This window comes from Rhea americana, unplaced genomic scaffold, assembly GCF_003343005.1.
Source record: "Rhea americana isolate MKP2758 unplaced genomic scaffold, rheAme1 scaffold_66, whole genome shotgun sequence".
Taxonomy (NCBI): domain Eukaryota; kingdom Metazoa; phylum Chordata; class Aves; order Rheiformes; family Rheidae; genus Rhea; species Rhea americana.
The window spans coordinates 2,558,530-2,585,849 of NW_028186823.1; the positions used below are offsets into that span (position 1 = coordinate 2,558,530).

Here is a 27,320-nt window from a genome sequence, read left to right on the forward strand (position 1 = left end):
TATATCACAGCAAATTTAGGAAATGCAAGAATTCAGGATTGTGATATGATACTGAGTTTTCTTATTAAGATTCTTATTGATGAAATATAACTTATCATGGAAATCTGGAAACACCAAGAAAATGTTAAAATTTTGGTGCAAAAATTGAARATTTAGCTATTCAAGACTTACACAAGATCAATACTCAGGCTGCTGGTATGCCCTGTGGCTGTATACCTTTAGTGAAGAGATTCAGTATGATCCTCACTGGAGTTCCTTTGAACTGAACCTTACTTCCCTAAGACCTTCCAACAGATTATGCAAGATCCAAGTTTGATTCYTTTCCACTCCCACCATTTACAGTATTTCTCAGGTATCTCTAACCTCAGTGTCCCAGAGACCTCTTAATCATTCTGAAAAGCACTTGGAAGAAGGAAGAGAGAGAGTTGCGAAGAATACTATTCCTTCTCCTTTTTTTCTTTATATAGCCAATTAATCAACAAGCCTGGTCACCACAAGTAAGAGACATCTTTTATTTAGACTCACGTCTAAATAAAAAATGGCTATGGATTGCATATATCTTTTTGCTGATACTTTGTTCCCTTAGTATTTTTACCACACGTTCTTGAGACTCATCAGGCAGATCTGAGAGATTACTACTTTTAATAAAATTAAATTTCAAAGAAGTCTGCATTTATAACTACAAAATAAAGAATATGCTACAGACATTTTATTCACGTAAGCATTTGTATGTCTTCATCATGACTGTGGGCAGTGAGGACTAAGGGAAAGATGAGCAAAAAGGATAAGAAAATTGTAGTTCATGCATATTAGCAGTCATGTATGTTCCAGGATCCTACCTCTTTCTTTAATRTAATGGTAGGGGATACTACTACTCAGGGACCAGAGATAGTCTGCAACTTCACTTGGTTTATAATCAAGGGAAATTTTTTCCATATTACTATTTCACAGTATTAAGATGTATATTAATGTATGATTTATCTAAGGCATTTTACTGCCTGCCCAGCATTCTGCCAGGAAAAATTTCCCACTTGGGCTTCGAGTGTCCAGAAAGTTTTGACAAATTACAGAAAAGGCTTGACCTTAATTCTTTATAACTAATCARAAGTGAACTATTCCACTTTAATTCTGAATTAGAGCTTCTACTCTGGGATTTACTGCCCTCCCCTTGCATTTTTTTCCCCTCATTTAACACCTTAGTTAATCCATCTGAACATTTTAAAGAATCATTTTCTAGAGAACACCTATTCATCATTATTCATCATTAAGTCATTTCATTACTGTCTCAAGAGTACTAAAACTCCACAATTCTCTATCTCCTGGCAGGGTCTTTTTGAACATTCATTTTGGAGTATCTGCAGCATACCTTAAACCAGTTGGAGGCATGTCTTAGTATTATTTTAAACAATTTACTGCATGCAATTCTGGGCTCCCCACTACAAGAGAGACATGGAGCTACTGGGGAGAGTCCAGCGTAGGGCTACGAAGATGATCAGAGGGCTGGAGCACCTGGCCTATGAGGAACGGCTGCGAGAGCTGGGCCTGTTTAGCCTGGGGAAGAGAAGACTGAGGGGGGATCTTATCAATGTGTACAAGCACCTGAAGGGAGGGTGTCAAGGGGATGGGGACAAACTCTTCTCAGTTGTCCCGTGCGACAGCACAAGAGGCAATGGGCAGAAATTGAAGCACAGGAAGTTCCGCCTGAGCGTGAGGGGGAATTTCTTCCCTGTGAGAGTGACGGAGCACTGGAGCAGGTTGCCCAGAGAGGTTGTGGAGTCTCCTTCTCTGGAGATCTTCAAGGCCCGCCTGGATGCAGTCCTGTCTACTATGCTCTAGGTAACCCTGCTTGAGCAGGGAGGTTGGACTGGGTGATCTCCAGAGGTCCCTTCCAACCTTCCTGATTCTATAATTCTATGATTCTACTGTATTCTAAGCAAAYCAATATATCTGGGTGAAGGTTAAATTAGCAGTAAAACCAACATCAACCAACATGTTTACCTATGCATAAACAAGACATCCATCCTCTCATTTCTTTCAATTTCTATGTCACAGCATTTTAACAATTTCTACTTCTTAATCTGTGGAGACTAAATTCTATGTTAATGCAGTTCCGCCACATTGCTGGCTCATGGTCACCTTGTCATCCAYCAGCATTCCCAGGTCCTTCTCTGCAGAGCTGCTCTCCAGAAGGTCAGCCCCCAGCTTGTMCKGGTGCCTAGGGTTATTTTTCCCTAGGTGCAGGACTCCGCACTTGCCCTTGTTGAACCTCAYRAGGCTCCTCTCCGCCCAGTGTGTATTTGCATGATAACTTTTTGTTCTCATTGGATCCCGAGGAACATGTGAAAGCTTACTGAAGACACCACCCTCAGTTTTTCCTGCTCCTCCTTCAGGCTTTCTGCGGTCTTTCATTTGGTTTGGCATGTTGTTTTGCTCACTACCATCAGCGGGTCCGTAACTATGTAATGGAGGCACGCAGCATTTGTCTGAGATCAGCCTGCACTATTGACAACATGCAGTAACTTACCTGTTTAACAGCGTAAAGGAGACGGCCATAGCAATATATCATCACCATTACAGGAACGACCAAGCAGAATATGAAGAGACAGATGATGTAGGATGTGGACTTGGCCGACTCAGAGGACCAGCGTACTGAACAGCTGGTACCTGCACCTTCTATCCCGTAACTGCTCCATCCGATAAGAGGTGGCACAGTCCAGATCAAGGAGTAAATCCATGAACCGCCAACSGCCAGCAAGGCTTTCCGATAGTCAGCGCGGCGTTTGTTGCACAGGGTGAGAGTGCTGTATCGCTCATAGGACAGGACAGCCAAGGAGATCAGGGACACAATGCCTGCAACCAACCAAGCAATGTAAACATTTACTTTCATTATTTTACCTGGCATTGTTTTCAGACCCTGAGAAACTGGACTATTTTCTTTTTATTACATTATATGAAGCAACAATGAAAAGTAGTTCTTTTATTCTCTACATTTAAATCCACACTGGACCCTGTTGCTCTGCCCAGCACATCAATTTTTCTTCAGCTCATATTTAGCTYACTGGAAGACTTTTGCACTTGAGAGCCTTCTCTCTTCTAGGCAGGTTTTCAAAGTTAGCTGTTTTAGTGTTACACAAGGGAAATTCATTTTCCACAGGAGCTAATAAATTGTTGAAAGATTTCCTCACTGAGAGGTATTCAGTCTTGGAGTTCTACGAGCCTTTTACAATACTGCATTGACTTTCAGACATGCAAAAACCCATATTTTCAAGATTACAAGCCCCAAAACAAAGGAAATCTTTGCACTGCTGCTCCATCAGCCAGATAAATCTTCAGTTCTGATCACATTTATAGGATAACAACAGGTAATTCTTGGCATGAGTGTGATATGTCAAGTTACAATTTTATTTACATATACATCATATAATCTGGCAAGTACTGATTTAGTATTGAGGCCTAAGCACTGGGAACCATCTGTATCCTCCAGTAGAAGCTTTAAAAGTCTGTGCTATAGGATAGTTCAACTTTCTTTTCCAAGGTTCAAGGACTCCACTCCCTTTACAAATCTTTATGGATTTGCATCACTGGTTCTTAGTCATGACTCTGTTTTGCAGCCATTTTTCAGGTTTTTCCTCTCCTTACAGCTAGTCCTTGGCCACACAATGCTGGATACCACTTCCTGGGACTTACTGCAGAAGGTGCTTGTTACAAGAAATTTAAGGCCATCTTTTCCAGTGGGGTCCGGGCCCTTGCTTCTCATCCTGCAAGATGAAAAACCTGAATGGATCTACACCTCATTGCTCTTTCCAGGAAAATTTCTTCTTGATCCTTGCTATTACTAACAGCCTAGTATGCAATAGCAGGAGACCCACCCTGCCAAATTCCCTGTTTCTGAGTGAGTGGTACCTACTTCCTGCAAATCTTCAAACAAAATAGCTGATCTTCAGGGGAACCCCCAGGTGCAATCCACCTTTTCGCCCCTTGGGCTATCAGTTTCTCCTGGAGTTCCCTCCCACATGTGGGATGGCAGTGAGATTTTGATTCTCCTTCCCTGAAATTTAGGCACTTATTTCCTGGGGAGCTGAATGCAGGCACAGCTGCTCCTGCCATTTTGACAACAATTTGCAGCCACTTTGTGCAGAGGTGGTGTTGGTGTAAGACCCAGTGGGAGCGCAAGCACCGCTTGCTGAAACAGAATCCCTTACGTTTCAGGAGACGAGAAGAGGAATAGGCACAAGGGAGTGAGAAAAACACAACTTTTGATGATGGAAAAAAATACCTTCTATTGTAAAAGCCCCTACATTCTTTTCTGTATACAACTGGAAAGTCAGACCTACAAAGTAGGTACACTTAGAGCTGCAAAATGATGCAGTTCCACCGAGTTACAGTTTAAGAGTCCAGCCTTAAACCTATTTAAGGCTAGACTATCTACTTTAGAGTCAGCGGAGAATTTCTGATCGTTTCTTATCTAATCTGATTTCCCACATAACATATGACTGCACAGCTCTTGAAAGCCTTTGGCGGTAATTCCTACATTTAACCCATATCTTGAGATGAAAAAAAACACTGTGTTCTAAATTACAGACTCAGAAACAAAGAATCTGCCTAAACAATCTACTCTGTTAGAAACATTTCGCTCATATGGCAAAATCCAGATCTTATATTTGGAACATAGGCCCCAGTAAGGTGATCTAGATCTGTTTATGTATTTCAKATTAGACCATCATGGACTAATATGAAATAATCTTGAAAACCAKCTGAGTGCTCCACAGCTAGATTATATTATTCTTGCTTTATCTCTGATGGCAACTGAGGGCACAAGTAACCTATTTTTAATAAGCAGAAAAGATGTATTTTTGCCAATGGTATTGTACAGTGTTGCCTAGAAAATCCGCATAGGGTGCTCAGACTTCCCTATCTCAGGATCCTGCTCCTCGGATGGATGCTGACCAGGTGAAGTCTGGCTGCCCCCTCTGCTACTTGTCCCTGTGGCTGCACTATTAMCCGAATTCTTCTCGTGATATATATTGCCATGATTTACAGTATTCTTTTACATTTCCTCACATTTTTATCTACTAGCTAATGGGAAAAAGAAGGTTCAGCTTTTCTTTCATGCTGCTATTTATGACAAATGCCTTTATGGCATTCATGGATCTGGAGGTAATTACAGGCCATAAATATAGGATTGCTTGCTTTGAGCCGAAGAAAACTTCTGTCTTTAACTGACATAGAATTAATACTCAGTTATTAAATTAGGACCATGGCATTGTCAGTCAAGAATTAATCAAGGATTAGCAATCAGACAAACACACAGAAAACCTTCAYATGTTTTCCTTTAAATTATAGCAAATAATTTTTCTTCTCTACACTGAGAAAGATTGCAGACTCTTAATTACCCAACTTGGCAAGAGCCATTTCATCTTTACTCACCTTTCATTAYTGAGTTCCGCTGACATGATACAAATTACACTATTCTCTGGAAGACAAGAACCGTGATATATGGAATCCCAAGTCACAGATTTTTTCCCTCCCTTCCTCCCCCACCCCCAAAAAATCAATATTTATCTTTTTTCTTTTTGTCACAGTAAGACTTGAGACTTATTTTATACTTGAACTTTTTAATAGCACTGAAATTAATATCAGGCTAGATTGACTTCTGTGCTTTTCAAAACAAGCGGAAAAGAGGAAAGCACTAAAGAGGCAGATCATAAAAGAAATGAAAAATTAAAAGAATACAATGAATTTCATGCAGAATATATTAAACTAGGATATGATAGCTATTTAGGAAGATTACACATACTTCAAAATAATGAAACTGGTGCTTTAGAGGCAGAATAGAGTGAAATTAAAAACCAAAAATAAGATAAAAATAAAAACAGGTAGCTTTTTCTAGCAGTGAAATTTATTCAAATGAAATGGTTGGGAGTAACAAAAGCACTTATTTAGCCAGTTGGAAGAGAAACAGAGAAAAGAGGCTATGGCATCCATCTCTCTGTCTGCTTGGAGTGACCTTGTGCAGTGCTCACACAGTTACGAGATGTGCCCTGACCCTCTCCGCCCCAGCACTGCGGCTCCAGCCAACCTTGCTAATGAAGGGCCTTTCTTCTCAACAGAGAAGCCAAGACTGGACAAAACTAACATGAGATACATGTCAAGAAATAACCCTGTTCCACTACTGTGGCAGACTATGAGCACTGATAACTCTCTGCAGTTTCTATTTGCTAAGAATATCCTCAGTCTTTCAATTTCAGAAAATTTTCCAGTCTGATTCCTTTATCATTCCAATAGATCAATTAGAGCAGATTCACAGGTCTAGTTTGTTGGACTGAACCAACATCTCATAACAAAGGCAAAAATGAGTTTTGATATACATTGTCCAGTTTGACACTAAGTGGAAAAAAAAAAAAAAAAAAAAAAAAAAGTGTATAAACCAGATACATAGCAGGTATTGAATGAGCTGTCAGGAGGAAACAGTAGCTCACTCGGGAATACCAGGAGTTAAGGGCAGAGTTTACTGCAGCACTTCCCCCGACCATACTGCCAATTTCTGCGCAGGGGCTGCACTCCTGCAGCACAAGACTTTCCTCTAAGCTTATTCCCTGCCTAGGTAAGGGAAGACTGGACAGGAGGCCATGGCTGGTGAAAGTGCATGAAAAGCACCACGTGCTTAAACCAACTCTCACGCTTCAGCAGCGCTCCCGAAAGGGTTCCCGGGCTTACTTTGAGGACAGGCTTCCATGCCCTTTTTTTCCCCCTGCCTCTTTGTCCTGAAAACTTTCTGATAGTAAATGAACACATTTCAGTAGTCTCTCAGGAAGTCAGTGAATACTCTGTGGACTTTGAAATGATCTTCAAATTCTATTTAGATAAAGTAGTATAAAGCTTCTTATTTTTCTTTGTGCCTCCTATCTTTGCATATCAGAGTTTTCTTAATGTCATATGCATTTAACTGTAGTGGCCTTTGTGGAAATCCCAATCATCTGGTGTTCTGTTCTGCATCATGTCTGTTGCAGTCATGTGAGTTAGGGGTGAGAATCTCATTTTTTTAGGGGGGAGGGRGGAAGCAATTACAAGCTTCAGAATTGTGGTTGATAAAAAAAGACTCCATAGTTTTAATAGCCAGAAAACAAACTAATAAAATTCATGACAGCTATGAAAAAAAATAAAACTATAATTTTAAAACTAATTACAGTGCTTTAGCCTATTACTTCTTATTTTACAGTAACATTTGCAATTGGCTAGACTGTACATATGAATTTCAATTGAGTAATGTTTTCTAAAATTACAACAAAATTTAGTTCAGGAATCTACATCTAAGTTTAATCTGTCTCCAAGAAATATTCAATGGCTTGAGCTGATACTGAGCCACATAACTCTACAGTCAGAAGCACAGAGAAACTTAATTTTCTCCCCCAATATTTCAAGCATAAGCAGAACAAAGCTAGCTTTCTCTCTAAACAGCACTGAAAGATGATATAAAAACTCYTTGCAAATTGCATTAGAGGAACAAATGGTTCTTTAAAAATTAGCCATGGAAATAAGTGACTTCGAGACAAGCTGCATCTGAGGCATGAGACTCTTCTATGCAGCAATGAATTGCAGCGAGTAGATTGCAAGAAATTCAATTTCRAGTCATAAACCAGAACAGACATCCATTTATAGGATTACCATCTGAGACATTATCTACTACTCACTTTTATTAAAAAGCCTGTACATTTCTTCATGAAAGCACAGCACAGGGAGTATTGCACTAGATGAAGGACACAACAAATCACTGAGCTTTGTTGCTCTGAGCCCCAATTAAGAGCATTACCTTTTCATATTACTTTTTGCTATTTTACACTGCTCACTGTGATGCAGTAACTGGAAACATGATGCAGGTTGCCAATAGCCTGAGGGTTATGAAAAACTGAAAATTCTAGAGATTCAGCCTGTACTGGGTAAGTGTTTTGACTGCTAACTTACGTACATTTGCTCTCCTGAAGTTTCTTGGTCATTATCCCACACCTGGACAACGAAGGCTGCATGACAAAATAYATCCTAAACTGTATTCTTGTTTTGAATGACCAATAGCAATGGAAATAAGCCATGATAAGCTCTGGCAGAGTGGGCTTGGAGAAATGCACCCTTCTTTCACAGGAAATTAATGGATCAAAAGTCAGTGCAAGCTCTTTAAAAAAGAGAGAGAGAGAAAAAGGTGAATTTTTTTGCACAAAAAAACTCCACACTCATTACCCACTCACACTCATTCTCTCATGACTTACATTCATTTGCACTCTCACACCCATAAACTCACAAGCACAAAGGTATTTATGTTCAAGAGGCCTGGCCAAGATTGCTTTTTTTGCAACAGGAAGAACAAGGGACACTGGCTATCAAGTCCTCATCATACCCCTTGGGTTCTTCTTATTTTTTGGCAAGAAATTGGTTTTTGGAAAGAGCTTTTATACTCTTTCATGCCACAGTTGTTATGAAGTGGTCTTTTGTTTGAGACTCTTGCCCACATCAACCTCTATAYATCTCAGGCAAGGCTGCTGCTCACCGTTTCTTTTCCCTTGTTTGGAAGGTACGCCTGGAATACGCTCACCTTTATGTGTAGTATCTCTTCTCACAGTGAGCTAACAAGGAAAGAAATGGCRAATGCAACACGTGGTACCCTTCCCTTGTTGCCATCCTCCTCCTGTTAGGGTGCAGGGACCTCTGCTTTTGAGTCATCTGTGCTGTGGTCTTAGCAGCACACTGTCCTCTGGGCTTCCCAGAATCAACACTTACCTTGACTTTATAACCGAGAACTCTTTATCTATATAGGCCATCCTTTGAACTCTTGTTCTGCTGTTTCTTCTGGTGTTTACATGTTTCCAGTTGTACCTGATTCATAGCAATGTTGATAGTTCTTTTACAAGTCTCTACACTTCCGAACACCAACGTAGCCCATAGCAAATTTGTTTGCTTGAGACTGAGCCAAGGATGGGACTCAGCCACAGGGTAGGCACAGGGCAAGAGAGCAGCCATCTGCCGCAGCTCTTCAGCCTTTGCCAAGCTGCTGCTGAGACCCAAGGMGTGATGGAGCCAGCTTTGCACCCACAGATGCCTTTAAGACTATTTTCCAGAATCAGCCACCAAGGGCCAGTTRCAAAAGCAGGGAGGAAACAAAGCGGATAGCGTGAGGAACTCTGGCACTTCCTATCTACAAATCCTCTCCTAACTGCAGCAGGACCTGTCRGCTACAGAAGTTAACACTTCCCACATTAAGCACTGTGCAAGCCTAGARACACTCTGCACTGACTGCATTATTTCCCACCCAAATCATGTGAGGGTTATGGAGCTGGCCCGCCCACACATGTCTTCTGGGCTTGCGTGCTCAGGGTCTGTTGTCACATGCCCTGAGAGCAACCAGTGCTGCAGAAAACAACAGCAACTCTGACTATTTTCATTCAAAAGTGTTTCTGAAAGAGAAGTCTTCATACATTTATGAGGGTCCATACATATATGTGTGTGTATAATATAYGTTATTACAAAGCACCTTTTCCACAATACTTTGGTAAGGAGAACSCATGCACAGTAAATGGAAGAGGAACCAACAGCTTGGACCTGCAGCTGGCAGGCCATAACTTGTGGAAAGCCACTCCTGCCACCCCTCCTTTCCAAACCCGTGTGGTAGAAAATAGTGAATTCAGAGAAACAGCAAGAAAGAAAGAGCACAGTATTGTAAGGACATTAGCATGTCTGGTCTCTGCTTAGAAATGCCATGTTGGTAATTTTCCAGTAATAGCAGTGCTGATAAAACTACATACTGTTTGTTATCTRTTCTAACATATCTATATTCCCTTAGTGCCTATGATTTCAACTACAAAATGTGCTGCTCCATCAGCTGGAGAATATGGTAAGATGCTCTGTGGCACTATGAGATGAAGAAATAAGTAAACAAATGGAGGAAAAGGTCCTYGTGACAAAATACACCTCAAGCTGAGAACACTGAAGGGAGTGGAGGTATTCTTATGTGATTTCCGCTGCCTGAAGTCTTTCATTGGGTTTGCCCAAGCRCTTAGAAGTAAGTGCAGAACAACAGTAGTAACAGTGATACCATAACAATGGCAACAATAGAACAACAAAAGGCTCCTACTACCTCGATTTTAAGGTTYTCAGTTCAATTCCAAGTTGTGCTATAAAATGGCATTATATAAATATATTTTTCAGTTACATAAAACTAGTTTGATGAGTGACTCAGTGATGCTTTCAAAAGAAATATCTTTCCTGAATTTAAATAAGAGCATTTCTATTAGCTTTCTATAGAAATAAAACACTCTAAATACGACAATGAAAAAAAATTAAGCAATTTTAAAGATATGACCTTTCCAAAATATTTGTACTTCTATATCACCTTAGAAGCCTCTCATATCCTAATATCACCCCTCAGGGAATAGTCATGAAATACAGTTTGTAGGTCTCCTGTATTTATAAGATAGAACAGTAAGATCTCTTTCTAATGGTAGCTTAATCTTCAGGTGAAATTTTATCAGCTCTTGGCTGAAATACCTAACCTAACACCTACTACAGAAYAGGGGACTTTACAAATGCACAAAGGGAGTAGTCTGTTCTATCAGCTTTGTTCCCTGCTTTCAGGTATCAATTATGTTAATGCTAATAAACACAACTACTGGACTGTGCTTATCCTAAAGATCAAAGCTTTTCTTCTACACAAATACAGTCAATTCTACCACAGCAGTTGCTGCCATTAGAGACTTTCTCACAGGTGATAAAGAATATTACAGCATAAAAGTAGTAGTTTTTAAAAGTTGACTCACTGAGTAGCATAGGGGGAGCATTTGCTTACCTGGTAGCTGAGCTCTCCACAACAAATGAATGCATTTGGTATACTGAGGCACAGCATAATAGGGAAAGAAAGAACAAAATTTGTTCAGTGTTCTATATTGTTTTCTAGCTCAAATCCATATCGATCTCATCCATATCTATCTCATATCCAGTTTCCAAGTTAAGTTTTGCAGGTTACATGTATTCTTCTGCTAGGAGACTGGAGTTGTCACAAGTATTAATGAGGATGYTGATTTGTGGATGGTACACCWGAGGGCTGTGCTGCCATTCAGAGAGACCTGGACAGGCTGGAGGGCTGGACAGACAGGAACCTCMTGAGGTTCAACAAGGGCAAGTGCAGGGTCCTGCACCTAGGGAAAAATAACCCYAKGCACYAGTACAAGCTGGGGGCTGACCTTCTGGAGAGCAGCTCTGCAGAGAAGGACSTGGRAGTGCTGGTGGATGACARRTTGACCATGAGCCAGCAATGTGCCCTTGTGGCCAAGAAGGCCCATGGTCTCCTGGGGTGCATTAGGAAGASTGTTGCCAGCAGGTGGAGGGAGGTGATCGTGCCCCTCTCCTCAGCCCTGGGGAGGCCTCACCTCGAGTCCTGTGTCCAGTTCTGGGCTCCCCACTACAAGAGAGACATGGAGCTACTGGAGAGAGTCCAGCGTAGGGCTACGAAGACGATAGAGGGCTGGAGCACCTGCCCATGAAGAACGGCTGCGAGAGCTGGGCCTCTTCAGCCTGGGGAAGAGAAGACTGAGGGGGGATCTGATCAATGTGTACAACTACCTGAAGGGAGGTTGTCAAGGGGATGGGGCTGAACTCTTTTCAGTTATCCCATGCAACRGRACAARAGGCAACGGGCACAAAGTGAARCACAGGAAGTTCTGCCTGAATATGAGGAGGAATTTCTTCACTGTCAGAGTGACAGAGCACTGTAAATATTTTAATAATAAAGACAGCACAACTGGTCAAAATAATCAAATATTCTTATCTTTTGTAACTCTCATTCTAGTTAAATACTCACCTATGTGTTAGTGATCAGTTCACTGTTCTTTTTTTTTTATTTTCAAGGCATTGAAAGCCCTTCTATTGATTTGAAATGGAGAGAGTATTCCCAATAGTCATTAGTTACACATCAGTAGTTAGCCAGCATTTAAATGCCTGCAGTCCAGGCTTTCAAAATATAGACTACTTCAAATACCAATAATTCTTTTCAAATATAAGTAAATAAACCAATAGATGTTTATCTAATGCCTGTAATTATTTGTTGCTCTTTTTCCTGTATATCTTGCAGTTGTGAGACCATAGGAGTAGGAAATCATTTTTTCTCTCTAAAGAAAACTCTTTGCACTTGATTTTAATGAGAGAATCAGTTTAACTCTGACTTCTSTGAAAGAAATTGCTAAGAAATCACTGTTGTAACTAAGCCTGCTGGGGCAAATCTGACAGCAAACATTACTGGTCCTAGTCAGTAAATCTATCCTGCTCTTTTCTCAACAGTCATCTCTCTACATCCTCCTTTTCATGACATATCCTTCTATAGTGTTTTTCAGGGGATATCTTCAATACAGACAGTATGTATTACTTTTATGGAAATAGTAAATAGTAAAGAATCATTTTTCCCCTTCTTCTCCCATCCCCCCTGCTGATTTTTTAAAGTGTACTTGTGCATTAAGGATGAGCTTAGCCATTAGCTGTRTCTTATGATTTAACATCCATCACTGGGTATTACAATGCTTTTGTGCTATGTTATTAACCATCTGCATTATCCATCATTCAGCAAATGAATAACTGTTCCTAATGGTGTAAATATAGAAAAGAATTTCCTTTTGCATCTGAATGACATCAGTGCATTGCAAGAAAGCAACATTAAGTTTCAATCTCACTTTCCATAYGTTGTGCAGGATCCGGTCTGGAAAGCAGGGCTACCACATGCAAATTAAACATCCTGCATCCATCACCTCCTTATCGTTGCATTCATCCAGCTGCCTTTGAGACTTAAACTAAGACATAATGTCAGCACTAGATGGAGCTCCTGTACAACAACATCACAGGAGAAGACCTGGGGGGTTGTGTGCATGTGGAAAGCAGGAGGGTGTGTAGTGCTGGCTTGGCTGGAGAATGACTTTAGGATGGACCAGTCTGGTCCAAGGCAGGTCCATGCCCAAGGTGTCTCGCAGAGGCTCCTGCCAGCACTGCTCCTCTGCTTTCCAAATGTCAGACGGCCCCAGGACTTCCTGTGTGCTGAGTGTCCCTGTGGATTTAACATGTAGCAGGTAGCTTTAGGGTTTGCCTACRTGGGGAAAATAGCATACAGCAGGCTAAGAGATGAATTTACAACGTATTATCATCTCTCAGCTAGAGAGCTAAGTTTCTACCAGATCACAGCTAGCTAACTTCCTTTGTACAAGCTTCCCTTTTCACTGAATGCATCAGCTCATTTTTATTACAGAATCACAGAATAGTTGAGGTTGGAAGGGACYTCTGGAGATCACCTAATCCAACCCCCCTGCTCAAGCAGGGTCACCTAGAGCATGTTAGACAGGGTTGCATGGAGACAGGTTTCGAGTATCTTCAAAGAAGGAGGCTCCACAACCTCTCCRGGCAACCAGATGCAAAGGTATTTTTCTACAAATTTTAGAAGAATTCTAAAAATCTATTTTTTAATTGGTTATCATCCCTATAAATGGAACATTCTACAGATATATACTCTCCCAAGTCAAGTTTCTGTCATAAGCTTTGATAGTTGCATTTTTTCTTATAATACTGTAATATCTAGTTGCATACATGCTAATGTGAATCTAGTGTCAAAATATGGGGAGCAGCCTTTCTTTCTGCCCTTGAGCCAATAATTCCTAGTACAGTTTTACATTCTGCAGAGGTAGCAAGAAAGGGCAGGTGAGAAGGCTGCTCCCACCTCTGTCTGAAATTAGTATGCTAGCTAAAGGATGTGCAGAGTGGGTCACCATTCTTTAACCCTCAAAAGGGCCATAAAAGAAGAAATCTTTGTTACTTCCATTAAGAAATGGTTTGTAACTGATGAGATGGAATTCCTTTTTGGCCAATTTCATGCATCCAACGAGTCCAATCCCCAATACTGGATCAAATGGTAGAAATAAGAATATAGAATATAACAGTGGACAWACAAGGAGGTATGACATATTGGGGAAAAGCCCCCATGGCTTCTGTGGGGGTAAGCTGTGTCTTACTAAACTCTCAGAGGTCCTGGACAATGCCGCTGAATATGCAGACAGGAGTGACACATGGAATAAAGCCTACCTGGAATTTCAAAAAGCTTTGACTGGATCTCACCCCAAGGGCTTTGGAGGAAAGTAAGCTACCTCGGAATAGGAGAGAAGGTCCTTATGTGGATAAATAACTGGTTAGAGGCAGGAAATAAAGATCAAGAGAAAATAATTAGTTTTTTCAGTGGACAGCGTTGGCCAGCTAAGTCCCTTGTGGATCTGTGCTAGGCCCTGTGTTATTCAACATACTAATAAATGATCTGGAAAAGATGGTGAAGTGTGAAGTCTGCTGATTATAGTACCCTGAATAACTCTAAATCAACAAAAGCTGACTGCAAAGTGTTGCAGAACAACATCACGAAACTGAGTCACTGAGCGGATGAAATTCAGTATTGATGTAAACTGCCATATGTAGAGAAAAACAGTCCTAGCTTTAAACACACAATGATTGTTTCTGACTGACTTATCACTCTGGAAAGAGAGTTATGACTGATAATGCTACGAAAACCACTTCTCCTAAGCACCAGTGCTCAGTAGCAGTGAGAAAAGCAAACWCTAGGGATTATTAGAAAAGGAAAACAGAGAAAACAATAGAAAGCATGAAAAAGATGGGTGGGGGATAATTATTTAAAATTTCTCATAATTCTGGGTTACCAAATGAAATTATCAGATGGCAGATTCAAAACAACAAACAGAGGAAAGTGCTTTTTTTCCACAGTACAGAGTTAATGCATGGAACTGCTTGATATATTATACTGTGAATATCAAAGTTTTGCAAGGGTCTAAAGAACCATAACACTAAAGACTARGAGATAAATCCAGGAAGATTATTATACTCAACAGTACTACTTCAAGCATGAAGTCCCTACATCACATATCACAGGCTGTTAGGACTGCATGTTAGAAAAATACCACTATATGCTGAAGGTTATCATAACTTTTAAGCTTAGCATTTTAAAAGCTTAATTGCGCAACATATCTTTGAATGGTGAWTATTTAATATGGATTTATTGATTTATTTATTTGTTTGTATTTATTTATTAATATTAATTTATATTATAATTATTATCTAAATGATGAGAAGGTGCAATTACAGAACAGTAAAAGACAATTACGTGTTTATATCTACTATTAGTAGTTTTTACTAAAAGGTCTGCATGCTTTCAACCTGCAAAAGATATTAACAGTTGTAAAACTCCTACTTGGTCTCCTCTTCAGATTCATTGGTAAACATCCCATAATGCTCTAACCAATATAGCAAAAGAGCTATATGGAACAAACCAGATGGTGGTATGACTATATTCTGCTCTTATCACAAAGAATATTAAGCTATGGCTTTGTCTTGCCTCGTAACCTGCTTTTTACCCATTAGAAAAAGCCCATTTAAATCCTGACTGGCATATTTATCTGGCAGCCTTTTGTTCTATTCCTCTGATGCAGTCTTTGCCTCTCATAAGGACATTAAATAATAGAAACAGTTTTCAGAAATACACACAGTAAAACAATCCTCAGCATCCTCATGCAGCCATTGCTGGACCATGTTCTTTCTCTGAAAATTGAACAGGCAAAAAAAAAAAAAAAAAAAAAAAAAGTAGTTTCATATCCAGGCAATTGAATGAAGGCAAAATGCTGGGACTTGTTACAAAGACTTGTATGGAGAACTGATTTATGCACAGCATCCAGTGTATAGAATATATACACAATACACACCTATGTACTATGTAGATATTCCACAATACACACCTATGTACTGTGTAGATATTCTACCCTTGCATTAAGAGACAGAGTTTGTAACTTGTCATCTCTATTATACTGCTTTCTACCCTGTATCTGTTTGTGGTGAAACCTGCTGAGCAGATATCAAGACGCACAGCTCTGCCACACGGATGCTGATGAACCTTCTCCGTGTTGCTCCTTCTGCCTCTGCAGGAGGAGCAGGAGGTGCTGCTCCCAATCCCAAGGCGAGGTCCCGGTTCCAGGGTGCCCGGCGTTGTTTCGTCTATTGTGCAGCTCACCAACAACTTGCATCGTTTCGTTAGGGTGATTAAACATGTAAGTGCAAGGAGGTTCCCCGGTAACCTCATGAATGGCTCAAGCACAGAACAGAAATTTTCCACAAGTGTAAATCTGGTGAACAATAATGCTTGAGTGTATACAAACATGTATTCAATGTCTGGGTGTTCGAAAATTTTCATAAGTGCAAGTTGAATGGGGATTTCAATGTTTTTGTAAAATTCATAGCATTTCTTAGCTTGAAGCAGATCCTTCCAGATGTTAGTGTGCTGTTTCAGTGCATTTCAGAGGTCCATATTTAGACTCAGGCAACAGAAATTTAGGAATGAAAACGAAATATATGAATTAGTTAATGATTTTGAATCTTTGAAATAATTAGAGGCCTACTTTATGCAAAGTTTTATGTTGCCATTGATTTTTAAAGATGATCGAACTATTTGTTATGAAAAACTTTCACAATCCACTCTCCTTTTTTTTCTGTTCTTTCCGCTAACCATATAGTCCTAAACACATTTTGACGGTTACAAACCTATATGAAACTCTTCAAATAATTCAGATTGTAAAAGTTTCTTTCTATTGACTCCTTTGAAGTTTGCTCACTTGGAGACTTCCCTTTGACAGTTATCTGTCACTTCTGCTGTGGATTGCATTAATGAAACCAATAAATAGAGGCTCACCACTCAGTATATATCTCCTCTAATAAAACACTGCTGAGTGTTTTATTAGTAAAGTAAAGACTTACAAGCCAGCCCTGTGAGCCACTAGCCTTCTGCATTCTGCCTGCTTTGCTTTCATAAAAAATAGCAAGAGCTTGTATATGGCCACAGATGAGACTGTGTTGCTAATACATGGTCTGGTAATGCTGAATGTGAAATGGGTTTAAGAAACTGTGAATAGAAGACATAGCAGTGCAATTTTGCCACATTTTAGGAAGCATCGTTGGCTGAAATTTTCCACAGAGACGGAGCCTGAGGCTGACAGCTGGCACGAAAACCTACAGATGAAGCACTTGAAGTTTGGCAATGTAATAAAACAGCCATTTTAATAGATAGTGCCCAGATGACCTTGACTGGAGGAGTTACTACCTTGAGCATGGAGAACCAAGTGGGGGAGGTCGACGCCACCTCTGAATCTAGGGCTTCACCCTGTGACTTGCCAAACATCCTTCACTGCTGCCATGAGAAAGCCCAGTATCTCAAAGAGATGAGACCCATCATAAATCACCACCCCTCAGATGCCTGGCAAAGAGTGTAGGAATAGATCTTGTGGTACTTCCAGAAAATGAACAAAAACAGGCCCTGACAAGCAAAGGGGGCAATGTCAGAGAAACTGCCCTGGCATCCAATTCTTTCCATAGGCATCTAATGAGCTCCAGCTCAGCTGCCTGCCTGCCCCTCACCAACCCAGAGCAGCACTGGGACAGATGGTCCCTCCTGTAGTAGTCAAAAAACATGGATGTTTAATAGAAAAATAACAGCGGGATGTTAGCRTAACGAAGCAGCTACCTGGCATGATGCTCCCTTGCATTCACTGCTTGCCGATAACAAAAGTTCATCCTGCCTGTATCAATTAGGCAAAAATTTACAGCAGCCAGAGGTCATTTCCAGTTAGTATTCCAAGTAAACAAACAAACGAACAAACAAATCTTCCTGCAACAGGAGGCATTTGCACTGCATAYGTTGTAAATCATATTGACTGTGAGATCTAGAGAAACAGTAAGTGGTTTGTGAATCAATAGAGGCTGCAGTTATTAACTTATTTGTCATTTAGTCAATCTCCAGCTTCAAAAACAGCTTCTCAGCTACTGATGGTACTTAGAAAAATATTAATCTAAACAGAGTAGCTCCATCTTTCAAAGAAACTTATTTTACCATAACCAGACACTCCATTAACAAACTACTGCAAATGATTTCCTCATCTAAATAGACATTCCTAATGAAAAAAGCAGCAAAGAAACTAACAGAAAGAAAACCYGGTGATTACTTTAAGTGTGAAGTACTGGCCACAGTTGAGAAAAAGGATGAAAAAAGTAAATTGCTAATTATTTCCTACTACAGTGTCTTTATTGGGAATTATGCCAATCTCTTTTATCACTGAATAGCCTGTGAGTATTCATTTGCTTACTAGACTGAATGACACAGYATTCAACTTAAATGCTTTCTAAAAGAAATGGACAGAGAAAATGAATGTCTTCAGTTAAGAAAAAGACAGTAGATATATAACTTGGATTTAAATAGCCAGAGATAGTATCTTCTCTCTGGTAGATTACAGGGACTACAAGGAAAAATTGGAAGTTCTAGAAAAAATATGCAATTCTATTTAGGTCTAACAGCACACAGACACTCGTAAGACTTAGTAGAGGTTACTATATATATACAGAGCTCAATACAATATGATTTAATAGCCTTTCACAAGCGAAGTCCAGCACACTCTGATGTATTTTTTCTGACTGAATACTGCTTATTCACCAGGGCCTGTTTATTTACTTCTACCCACTGAGTAGAAGAACTCAACCCAGAAAAACAGCTACATTTTAATAACATATTTCTTCACATATATATGGTCTGACTAAGCAYACAGCTGGTTTCTGCTTTTTGCTAAAGCGATGTTAGAAAATCAACATCAGACATAGCATTGACCGGGTTAATGCCATAACCTAGGATTAGGGAAGAGGGTCTGCAAATGCAACTGATTAAACTTAACTCTGCCAGTAACCCTGTTCTGCATCTCAGACAAGCTTATAGTTATGATTTTTAATACTCAGCTCATTGTCAGGATAATTTTGCAAGAAATYGTATGTGATCTTTGCCCTTAAGCCCCTGCCAGGTCTCTATGCAAAGTCATGTTATTTGTGTATTTCCATGTATTTCTGCATTTCCTTGTCCCTAGCATTCTGCAATATGTGGCTATAATGCCTAGCAAYGTAACCTTGGGGAGGATGCTTCGAATCTAGACAGAGATTTGTAGCCCCCTGTATACCACAGAAATTGTCTTTGGGCATGGGCACACACTTTGTGCAAACCAACAGTCAGCATCATGGGGACAGCCAGGACCAACGCACAAGAAAAGCCAAGGAAGTTGCTGATTTTCTTATCGAATTCTTCTACATTTCTGTCCCTCCTCCTAGGAAACCAGCTGGCTTTTTTACACATATACAAACACGCATAAGCTATTTTCTATCCTTTCCCATTGAAATCTCTGCATGGGTTGTTTATTTATTTCTTATTTTATTTTTTTTGCTCAGAGCATTAGGAAAAGAGTCTCTAGATTATCCTATGACAAAACACAGCAGAAAACTGACGAACATGGGAAAAGCTAGTGATTAATCTCTGTTTGCCTGCAGGTGCATGCTGAAGGGCACGCTGGGATCAGCTACCTGTCCAGCACCCACTCTAGCTCTTGTCTGAGCCATACGCTTGACCTTCCTGTAGGCGGAAAGGTAGGAGCAGGAGGGAGGAGGGAAGCGGGAGTGAGGAGTAGATTTTGGTGCAGCCCACAGTCCCAACACAACGGGAGATGAAGCTGAGGCATGCACCCAGATTCAGGAGATGGGAAGCAGCCTGGGGTGWTAATGCAGACTTAGACTGCGCACAGCTGGATCTGACATTGTTAGGATCAACATCCACAGTACGCAGGGATACAAAAAACAGAAGCAGACTGAATGAGACCTTAGGTGATTCTCTGCCCTAATAAAGGCAAAATCTTATCCTAAGATTAGATATTAAAGCACCTACAACAGTTAGGTCTCTGATTTCAGGATTAACCTTCAAAGTACYGCAAAAGCCTTCTATTTCTACTTTTCTCTGCATGATATGATTCCTTGCTTAACAGTTTCTTTTTCTCTTTTTTAATTTAAGACGTGATTCTCTGCTTAAAGCATTTAAATTGCACATAAAAGCCCAATAGTCGTGCTTTTTAAATTATCTGTGGGAATAGCAGACAGCATGTTGCCTATATGATGAATGTCAGATCAAGTTCTGATAGAGGACTCGGGTACCTCTTCTTGGAAGCAAAGTAAATGTTTCCCAGATATCCACTCYTGGGCAACTATTCCAAGTGACTTAAACACTGTGTTATGTGTAATRTCTCCAGGAACTAGAAAGAAACCCAGATCCTGGAATAGGATGCTCAAGTGGAGAAGGGATCATAAGAAAAAGTGTGGAAAGGTAAAGAAGCCCAAAGGAACAACGAGTGCCCTGGTTGTGAGGGTCACCTCATGACTTCAGAGAGGTACAGAGCAGATATCTACCCTTGAATTTGTTATCCTGGGCTCCTTTCCATATCCAGTGGAGAGATAAGGAAGCACTTCTAGGACACAACTCATCTCACTCTAAAGAGAACATCTCAAATACATCAAACAATTTGCAYGCTGGCAGTGCCTATTTGTTTTTCTATTGATTTTAAAGGAAGCCTGGAGGATTGGAAAATGTCTGGGTTTAGTCAGATGATTCCCATATCTGTCTCCAAGGGGTTCTGTAGTTCATATTTCCATATGAATGTAGCTCAAGCATATTTAATAATATAAAGTTACCTCATTGACTAATGATTTAAATAAAAAGAAGGGCAGCCTAATTTCAGCTCCCTAGGGAAGGGATGCCAAAAGCGGATTCAGATTACGTATTACCTGTGTCTTCTCAAGAAGACCCTATTTTTTTCCATTTACTATAGTCTAAGAGGATATCAGGCACTTCAAGTTAAGTGGAAAAAATCCAGGACAAAGTATCAACTATAACAACAAATCAAAATAATTAGAGTYCTCTAGGTAACAATATTCCTCCTTTGCTACATGAAATAACTGGAGGCATCTTTGATGTATTCTCTCTCTAGTTAGATTCCTTTTCTTTTCCCTTCTGTTTAAAACAGCAACATATTTCTAATATAGAACAACCACCTAGAAAAGCTTGCACAGGTAATGTTGACTGCAGACRTAACAGAGTCTAACCACTTCAAAGAGAAAGAACACTTTTGAGACCAAAGCAGAAATAAGTTTTCTTAAATATTACTGACTAGTTGTGCTTGCTGTCAGCTTTATTTATAGAAATACTACTTTAAATCACATGCTAAGGCCACCTGGGAAAGGAACTATCCATGTTCAGTGGCCAGTCAAGGAACTACAAAGTGTGATTTCAGACTGGCAGGTGAATTTTTAATATATGAGGGCTCAAGCATTTGCAGGATCAAGCCAAGAGTGATTACGGCTTTGCTCCTGGACAAATATCTATCTTCAAAGAAAAAGAGTCAGTCATTTCACCTGGAATCTTAACTGTATCTTATCAGCAAAGATCTTCCTCTACACTAGATGTCTACACTCTAAATTTAGAATGTCTTAATTTAGTGCAGTAAGTCTAGGCCAAAGCATATAAAAATCAAGGGAAAAGATTAAGAAGAAAATTATTCATTAAAGGTCACAAAGAAATTTTTCCACTAAGCTTTAAAACTAAACCATGAGCAGCTCTGTTTTTCATTCGGTGTGTTCACTGGAGGTTTACAAGGGACTAGATCAATAACTGCTTTAATGTGATTTAAAAGATTATCTGCCTGCATAGCTGGGTATGATGGCATTTCTAAAAAGATTAGTTTTGACATTCTTATTTAAATAGGACTTTGGTTTGGCAAAACACATAAAAAGATATATATGTGCTTTAGCTCAGTTTGAACAGGTTTTGGAATGTAGCACTCTCCTGCATACCAGCCAAAGGCASGATGCAGACCTGGAAGATACGGCCTCACAGTGCACGGGTTATGGCAGAGGCATCTCTGTGCCTTCRTGCATAGTGATGCTCACTGACACAATGCTAGTCTGAATTCTGTACATTTTTAAACATGAAATATTGGAATCAACTTCATAGGCAAGCAGACAGGTGTTTTAATTATCATGAAGGCTGAGGTACGGAGAAAACATACAACCAGTACCTACACCTAAAATACACCTCAAAATATGAGCTAAGAGTCCAGCAGTCACAAAAACATCCTTGTTAGTCAAGTACCTTGAACCTTTCCAGCATTTGAGTCTAGTGCTGGATTCCCTGAGCCAGGGAAGGCTTCATCTTTCCCACATGAATTAATCTATTGAATATTTAATGCTGATATGGCATAAAGTGGCAATTCTAAAATGAACTCCAAAAGCCATCCAAGCTCAAATTCTGACTGTCCTACATGTTTGGGAACTCTACATTTGTATAAATATCCATACTCTCTTGGGAAAGGAGGATGAAATGTTTCTAAAAGATTTCATCTATCCAGAGATTAGAAGCATTTAATAGGTCATTCGAGAAACKATGTGTAAGATGGTCAAAGCTGCCTGACAAGTGTAATTTTTGGACTGGATATCACTTTGTGTGTACATAGTCTCTATGGGAGCTTGTTACTAAATAAATTATTTTCCCTAAATTAAAATCTAATGCTTAATCAGTTCATGCTATCTTTAACGGTTCTTATTTCAGCTTGCTTCCAAAGTTTACTCAGAGTTGAGCCAGGGAAATGTGTCCTGCACACGTGTCCCTTTGCATGTTTGTTTAAATTTATAACCGGGAGCCTGTCAAATCGTGGTTAAGTGCTGGGTAATGGGAGTGAATGTAGCAAATCCATCCATTTCCCCAACTCAGTGGCATGTGCAGTTTCCACTGCAGTGACCTACTTGACAGAGCTGAAAATATGCACAGGCACTGGGATAAACTCATTTATGATGTGAACAGCCCATGTTATTCCTCCTGCAGTTCTACTCCTGCTGCACAGCAACTCTAACGGTTCTATAGCAAGATCATGATATTTAATAGTCTCCTTAAAATCCACATTGCATGTTTATTGACTAGAATCCACACTTTCCATTAGTTTCTAAATCTTCTACTTTCAGAGAATGGCTTGAAATCATGAAACAGACACTTTTGGGAATCAATAAGTAAATAAACAGAACGCTTACAGTCGTTTTGCCACGAGGTCCATGGTAACCCCACCGTGCTGGTTCTCAGTTCATGACTCCCAGAGCCCTGGACTGGGACCTATGTGTTGATTCCACCRTACATGACAGCAAAGTGTATTGTACTGTCAATGTTGCTGGGAGAAGAATGAGATCTGCTTCTCACCTCCCAGGGAAACAGTTATGTAATTTTAAGAAACGTAAGACGCTTCAGACAAAAAGACTGATCTATTGCCATGCATTTAAATTTGAAATAAATCTCAGTTTCCTAGTTTCACTGTCTCAGGTTTCATCCAGGCTGGGGATCTGCTGGAGAATGCTTGCACTCTCAATTTGACCTTAAAGAAGGAGAAGGAAGGGGYTTTCAGAGTATCACAAAACAAAGCGGGAAGGAACAAAATAACCATTAAGAATTCAGTCCTTCTCAGYCTTTTAAAATATTTAAATAGGATTTTAAAATGTTTTAACAGTTTGAAATTGACTTAGACATGTTCTACACATCATCAAGTACTCTTCAGATCACCAAGCTTAGTATTCCACTTCAAATTCATCTATGATTTCTTACAGTTATACAGCAGTTATACTTCAGTATCCAGTAGTTATACTGCAGTTAAAAAAGAAAAACATACGTATCCATTTGGTACAAGAGAGTGCAATTCCAGTAAAGGTAATGAAATTACTTTGTTTAACAACAGCTGAAATCCAGGTCCTGTATCGATGTCTATCCTGGTAGGCTATACAGCTTGCCCAAGGGGGAGAAAAACAAACAAAAATAGATAAGAMTTTAAAAGGTTTATTCTTAAAAACCTTGATATTAAACTTCAATTCTTCTTAATTATCTTTCCTACCACACACCCTCTCTCTTCTCTACCCYTAACATTAGAACAGTTCGTCTTGGCTTTGACAGGCCAAAACTAGAGGTGAGGCATAAACGAGGGTACGCCAATTTTCATTAAATGGAAAGTGTATATTGTTTTTTGGAAGAATAGCTAAAGGGTTACACAAAAGTGTAAGTAACAGAAASAAATATCTCCTCCTAATCTACACAGCTTTACTATTTATGTTTTCTTATGTTTCTTTTATATTGTGCAGCATATGATACTTATCGCACACACTAGATGTTAAAAAAGAAAAAGAAAAAAAAGAGATTACATACCTTATACTTAAGCATTTTGTTCTCAAGTACTATGAAGAACTGAAAAAGCCGTCAACTTACTGCACATCCGCATTAGCTCTTTTCTAGCATATTTTGCAGTACATAAATACAAAACAAAACAAAACAAAAAAAAMCCCCACATGATCAGTGGTCTTCATCTGCAGATTCCAGATACAAGCTGTCCATAGAGATGCATAAATGTTAAGCAACCTGCTATTATTATTTGCCTTTACTCATTATATCTTCTAACATATGGGGTTTTTCAATTATAACTCTGCAAGTAAACTCCTTCAGTATTCCCTTTATAAGCACCRGGAAAAAAAATATACTGCAAGCACTACATGCCTTCTAGAAAGGATTTCTGAAAGAATGTTTTTAATACTGTCATGGAAAGTTTTCATGTGCACATTTCAGTAATAATCTGCATTCTGGCTGCCTTAGCCACCCACGATCTCCTGCTGGCATCAGTATAACAACTCAGAGGAGCAGAGTCACCTCACTGGATGTGTTCCAATTAAATTCATCATCTTGCTCCTTAGTATTCTGATTTCTGAGTTTTTGTTTGCTTGCCTGTTCTTTGAAGATGTAGCCTGTTTTAAGAATCATACCAGAAACTCGCACAAACAAAGGTATCACTACAGTGTAGAAATCTGCTCACCTGACATCCATCTGATTTATACAGTAGATTTGACTCCAAAGAATTATTTGATAAGCAAGTTCACCCATGAGAAAAAATTATTCATTATTTTAATTCCACAGGAACTGAGGTGGTAACAAACAGGTATTCTGATAGAAGCAAACAGTCTCTAAGGGCATTTTTGACATAATGTTTGAAGAAAGGAGGAAAAAAATACATATTCAAATGATTAGAAAAGTTACCTTCCCATCCTATCCCTAAATAATAAAAAAAGAGAATAAATCGAAAGATGAGGAAAATACAATCCTAACTCTTTTCTCTCTAAGAAGACTAGYGACTGAAATATTCAGCTCTCAGCTCTTCCCACAGTTATGGAGACACAAGTAGTAGAGATATGGGGAATATATGCAAAACCCCTGTGCCTCTTCTGCAAGCATTTTTCTCCAAGTTACTGAGATGAAGCTGGATGCCAAAACCCCAAACAACTCAAGGAACAGGAGTCTATTTCAAAAACAAAATAAAAAATTAAAATAAAAAGCTATGGCATTCTTGATACCAGGGTGTATTTTTGGATCTTTGAAGTCTGTGTTTTTGTATTATACAACACTGCTAGCTCACTTTCAGCACAGCAGCAATTTCCCAGTGGAAGATGACAATTTTAAATAACTGACATTACTGGAGCATGAGTCTGAGGAAGAGAAGAGTACCAGTGAGCACACCATTGCACAGAGCGGGATCTTAACATCTAAGCAGAAAATACAGGTTTGGAGAGACAGCACCTACGTTAGATGCACAGCAGCTCCAGGCTGAGTTGAGGCGCAGGGGTATGCCTGGCCCTGCCCTCTCAGCCTGGACAACCTTAAAGGGATGAAGGTGTCCCTCTGACTGTGCTTTTTCTTTCTGTCTTGTTTTTTAATAATTAAAATAACTTCCAGTTAAAAAGGTTCATATCTAACAGAGCAAACCAGCTGCAGGAAAAGTTCTGACCAGATAGGAAAAAAATGTCAAGATATTATTTTGTTGTGGCTTTGACACACACACTGAAGATTTGACAAATCTATTTCTATGACTTCATTTGTTATTGACTCTGCAAGCATCTAGTTTTAAAATAAAGATTTTAGTTGAGGGGAGAATAGAAAGAATCGAAAGATGAAAACTCTTATTATTTGGAATGAAGAGGGAATTCATATCACAGATTAATAGATATTTACAGGTGGTAAACGGAATACTTCAGGGGTCTGGCAGCACTGAAGGGGTTGTAGTTGACTGTTGACAGAGATTTGGCTGAAAAAGAAGGAAGTACTGTATTTGTTCGTATTGTTATTCAAAATCCTCCTTCCAGTGTCTTGCTTCTTTTTGGATGCTACTTTTTTCTATTAAAAATAAGCCACTTCAAAAATGGGTTATGTTAGGGAGTGTTAATCAGCTCTGAGCTATTCCTTTGTAAAGTCCTTAGGTAAAATGTTTTCAAATATGTATTTCACTTGGGTCTTACCATAAGACAAGCAAGCAAACCATCCTTCTCTTTACCATAGAGCAGTAGTCAGCTCCTTGCTCRTGTTCAAGCACTAGTGTTAAAAAGAACAGTGTTAAGGAAGTGTCAGTGAAGGCTTACCAAAGCAGGAGTTGACAAAGCCATACCACCTACAGCCGTACTCCCCTCCAATCCACTTGCCATGGATGTTAGACACAAAACTGAGGGTCGTGCCCAAGATGCACACTAACATGTCACTGATACTGATGTTCAGGAGGAGCATATTGACCGGGTTACGAAGGGTTTTAAACTTGGAGAAGAGAATGAGGACAGTCAAGTTATTCAAGAAACCAAAAAATAAGATAAATCCCAGAAATATAGCCACTACTGTGTGCCCATTTCGTGAGAGTCCAGTCCTTGGCTCAACAGGGTCTGTAGGTGCACCAAAGCTCATGTTGTATGTCCAAGTGTGGTTCATTTTTGACTTCTGACACAAGTAGAAGAGGGCAGAGAAGTCAGATGCCCTACTCTGAAGTCCTCTAGCAGTTTCACAGAATCTTAGAATCACAGAACTGGTAAGGTTGGAATTGACYTCTGGAGATCATCTAGTCCAAACTCCCTGCTCAGCAGGGTCACCTAGAGCATGGTAGACAGGRTTGCATCCAGGCAGGTTTTGACTGTCTCCAGAGAAGGAGACTCCACAACCTCTCTGAGCAACCTCTTCCAGTGCTCTGTCACTCTCACAGTGAAGAAATCCCTCCTAAAACATCCCTCCATTACAGTTCAAATCATCTCACGATCCTTGTGACCTTCATTCATCTGAGATAGTTCTTCGACGTTAATGCAGACATGAAATACTGTATTGCAACACAGGAATATTTTACTGCATTGTCTGTTCGGTGGTCAATTCTGCACAGATCTCCAAGGCAGCAAAACCAAGCAGAACAATCGCCTCAAATTCAGCTTTGCTATTTAAATCTAATATTATGTTAGATGATCTTTTTGGAGGCTTAAAATGGAAGATGTCTTAAAAGGTGCTTGAACATGGTCTCTGCCTTCAG

The 27,320-nt window shown here is 39.7% G+C and overlaps 1 protein-coding gene across 1 annotated transcript in view; it reads right to left on the reverse strand.

Annotated features, from left to right (window-relative positions):
• LOC146586721 (pinopsin-like) overlaps positions 1-26,797 on the reverse strand; it is an 85,558-nt gene extending 58,761 nt beyond the window's left edge. Inside the window, exons 1-2 of the mRNA XM_085320851.1 lie at positions 26,401-26,797; positions 2,525-2,850 (exon numbers count right to left, since the gene is read on the reverse strand). Of these exons, the coding sequence (XP_085176977.1) occupies positions 2,525-2,850; positions 26,401-26,737 (663 nt within the window). The 5' untranslated portion in view covers positions 26,738-26,797. The remainder of the gene's footprint in view (positions 1-2,524; positions 2,851-26,400) is intronic.
• Between the last annotated feature and the right edge of the window lie 523 nt (positions 26,798-27,320).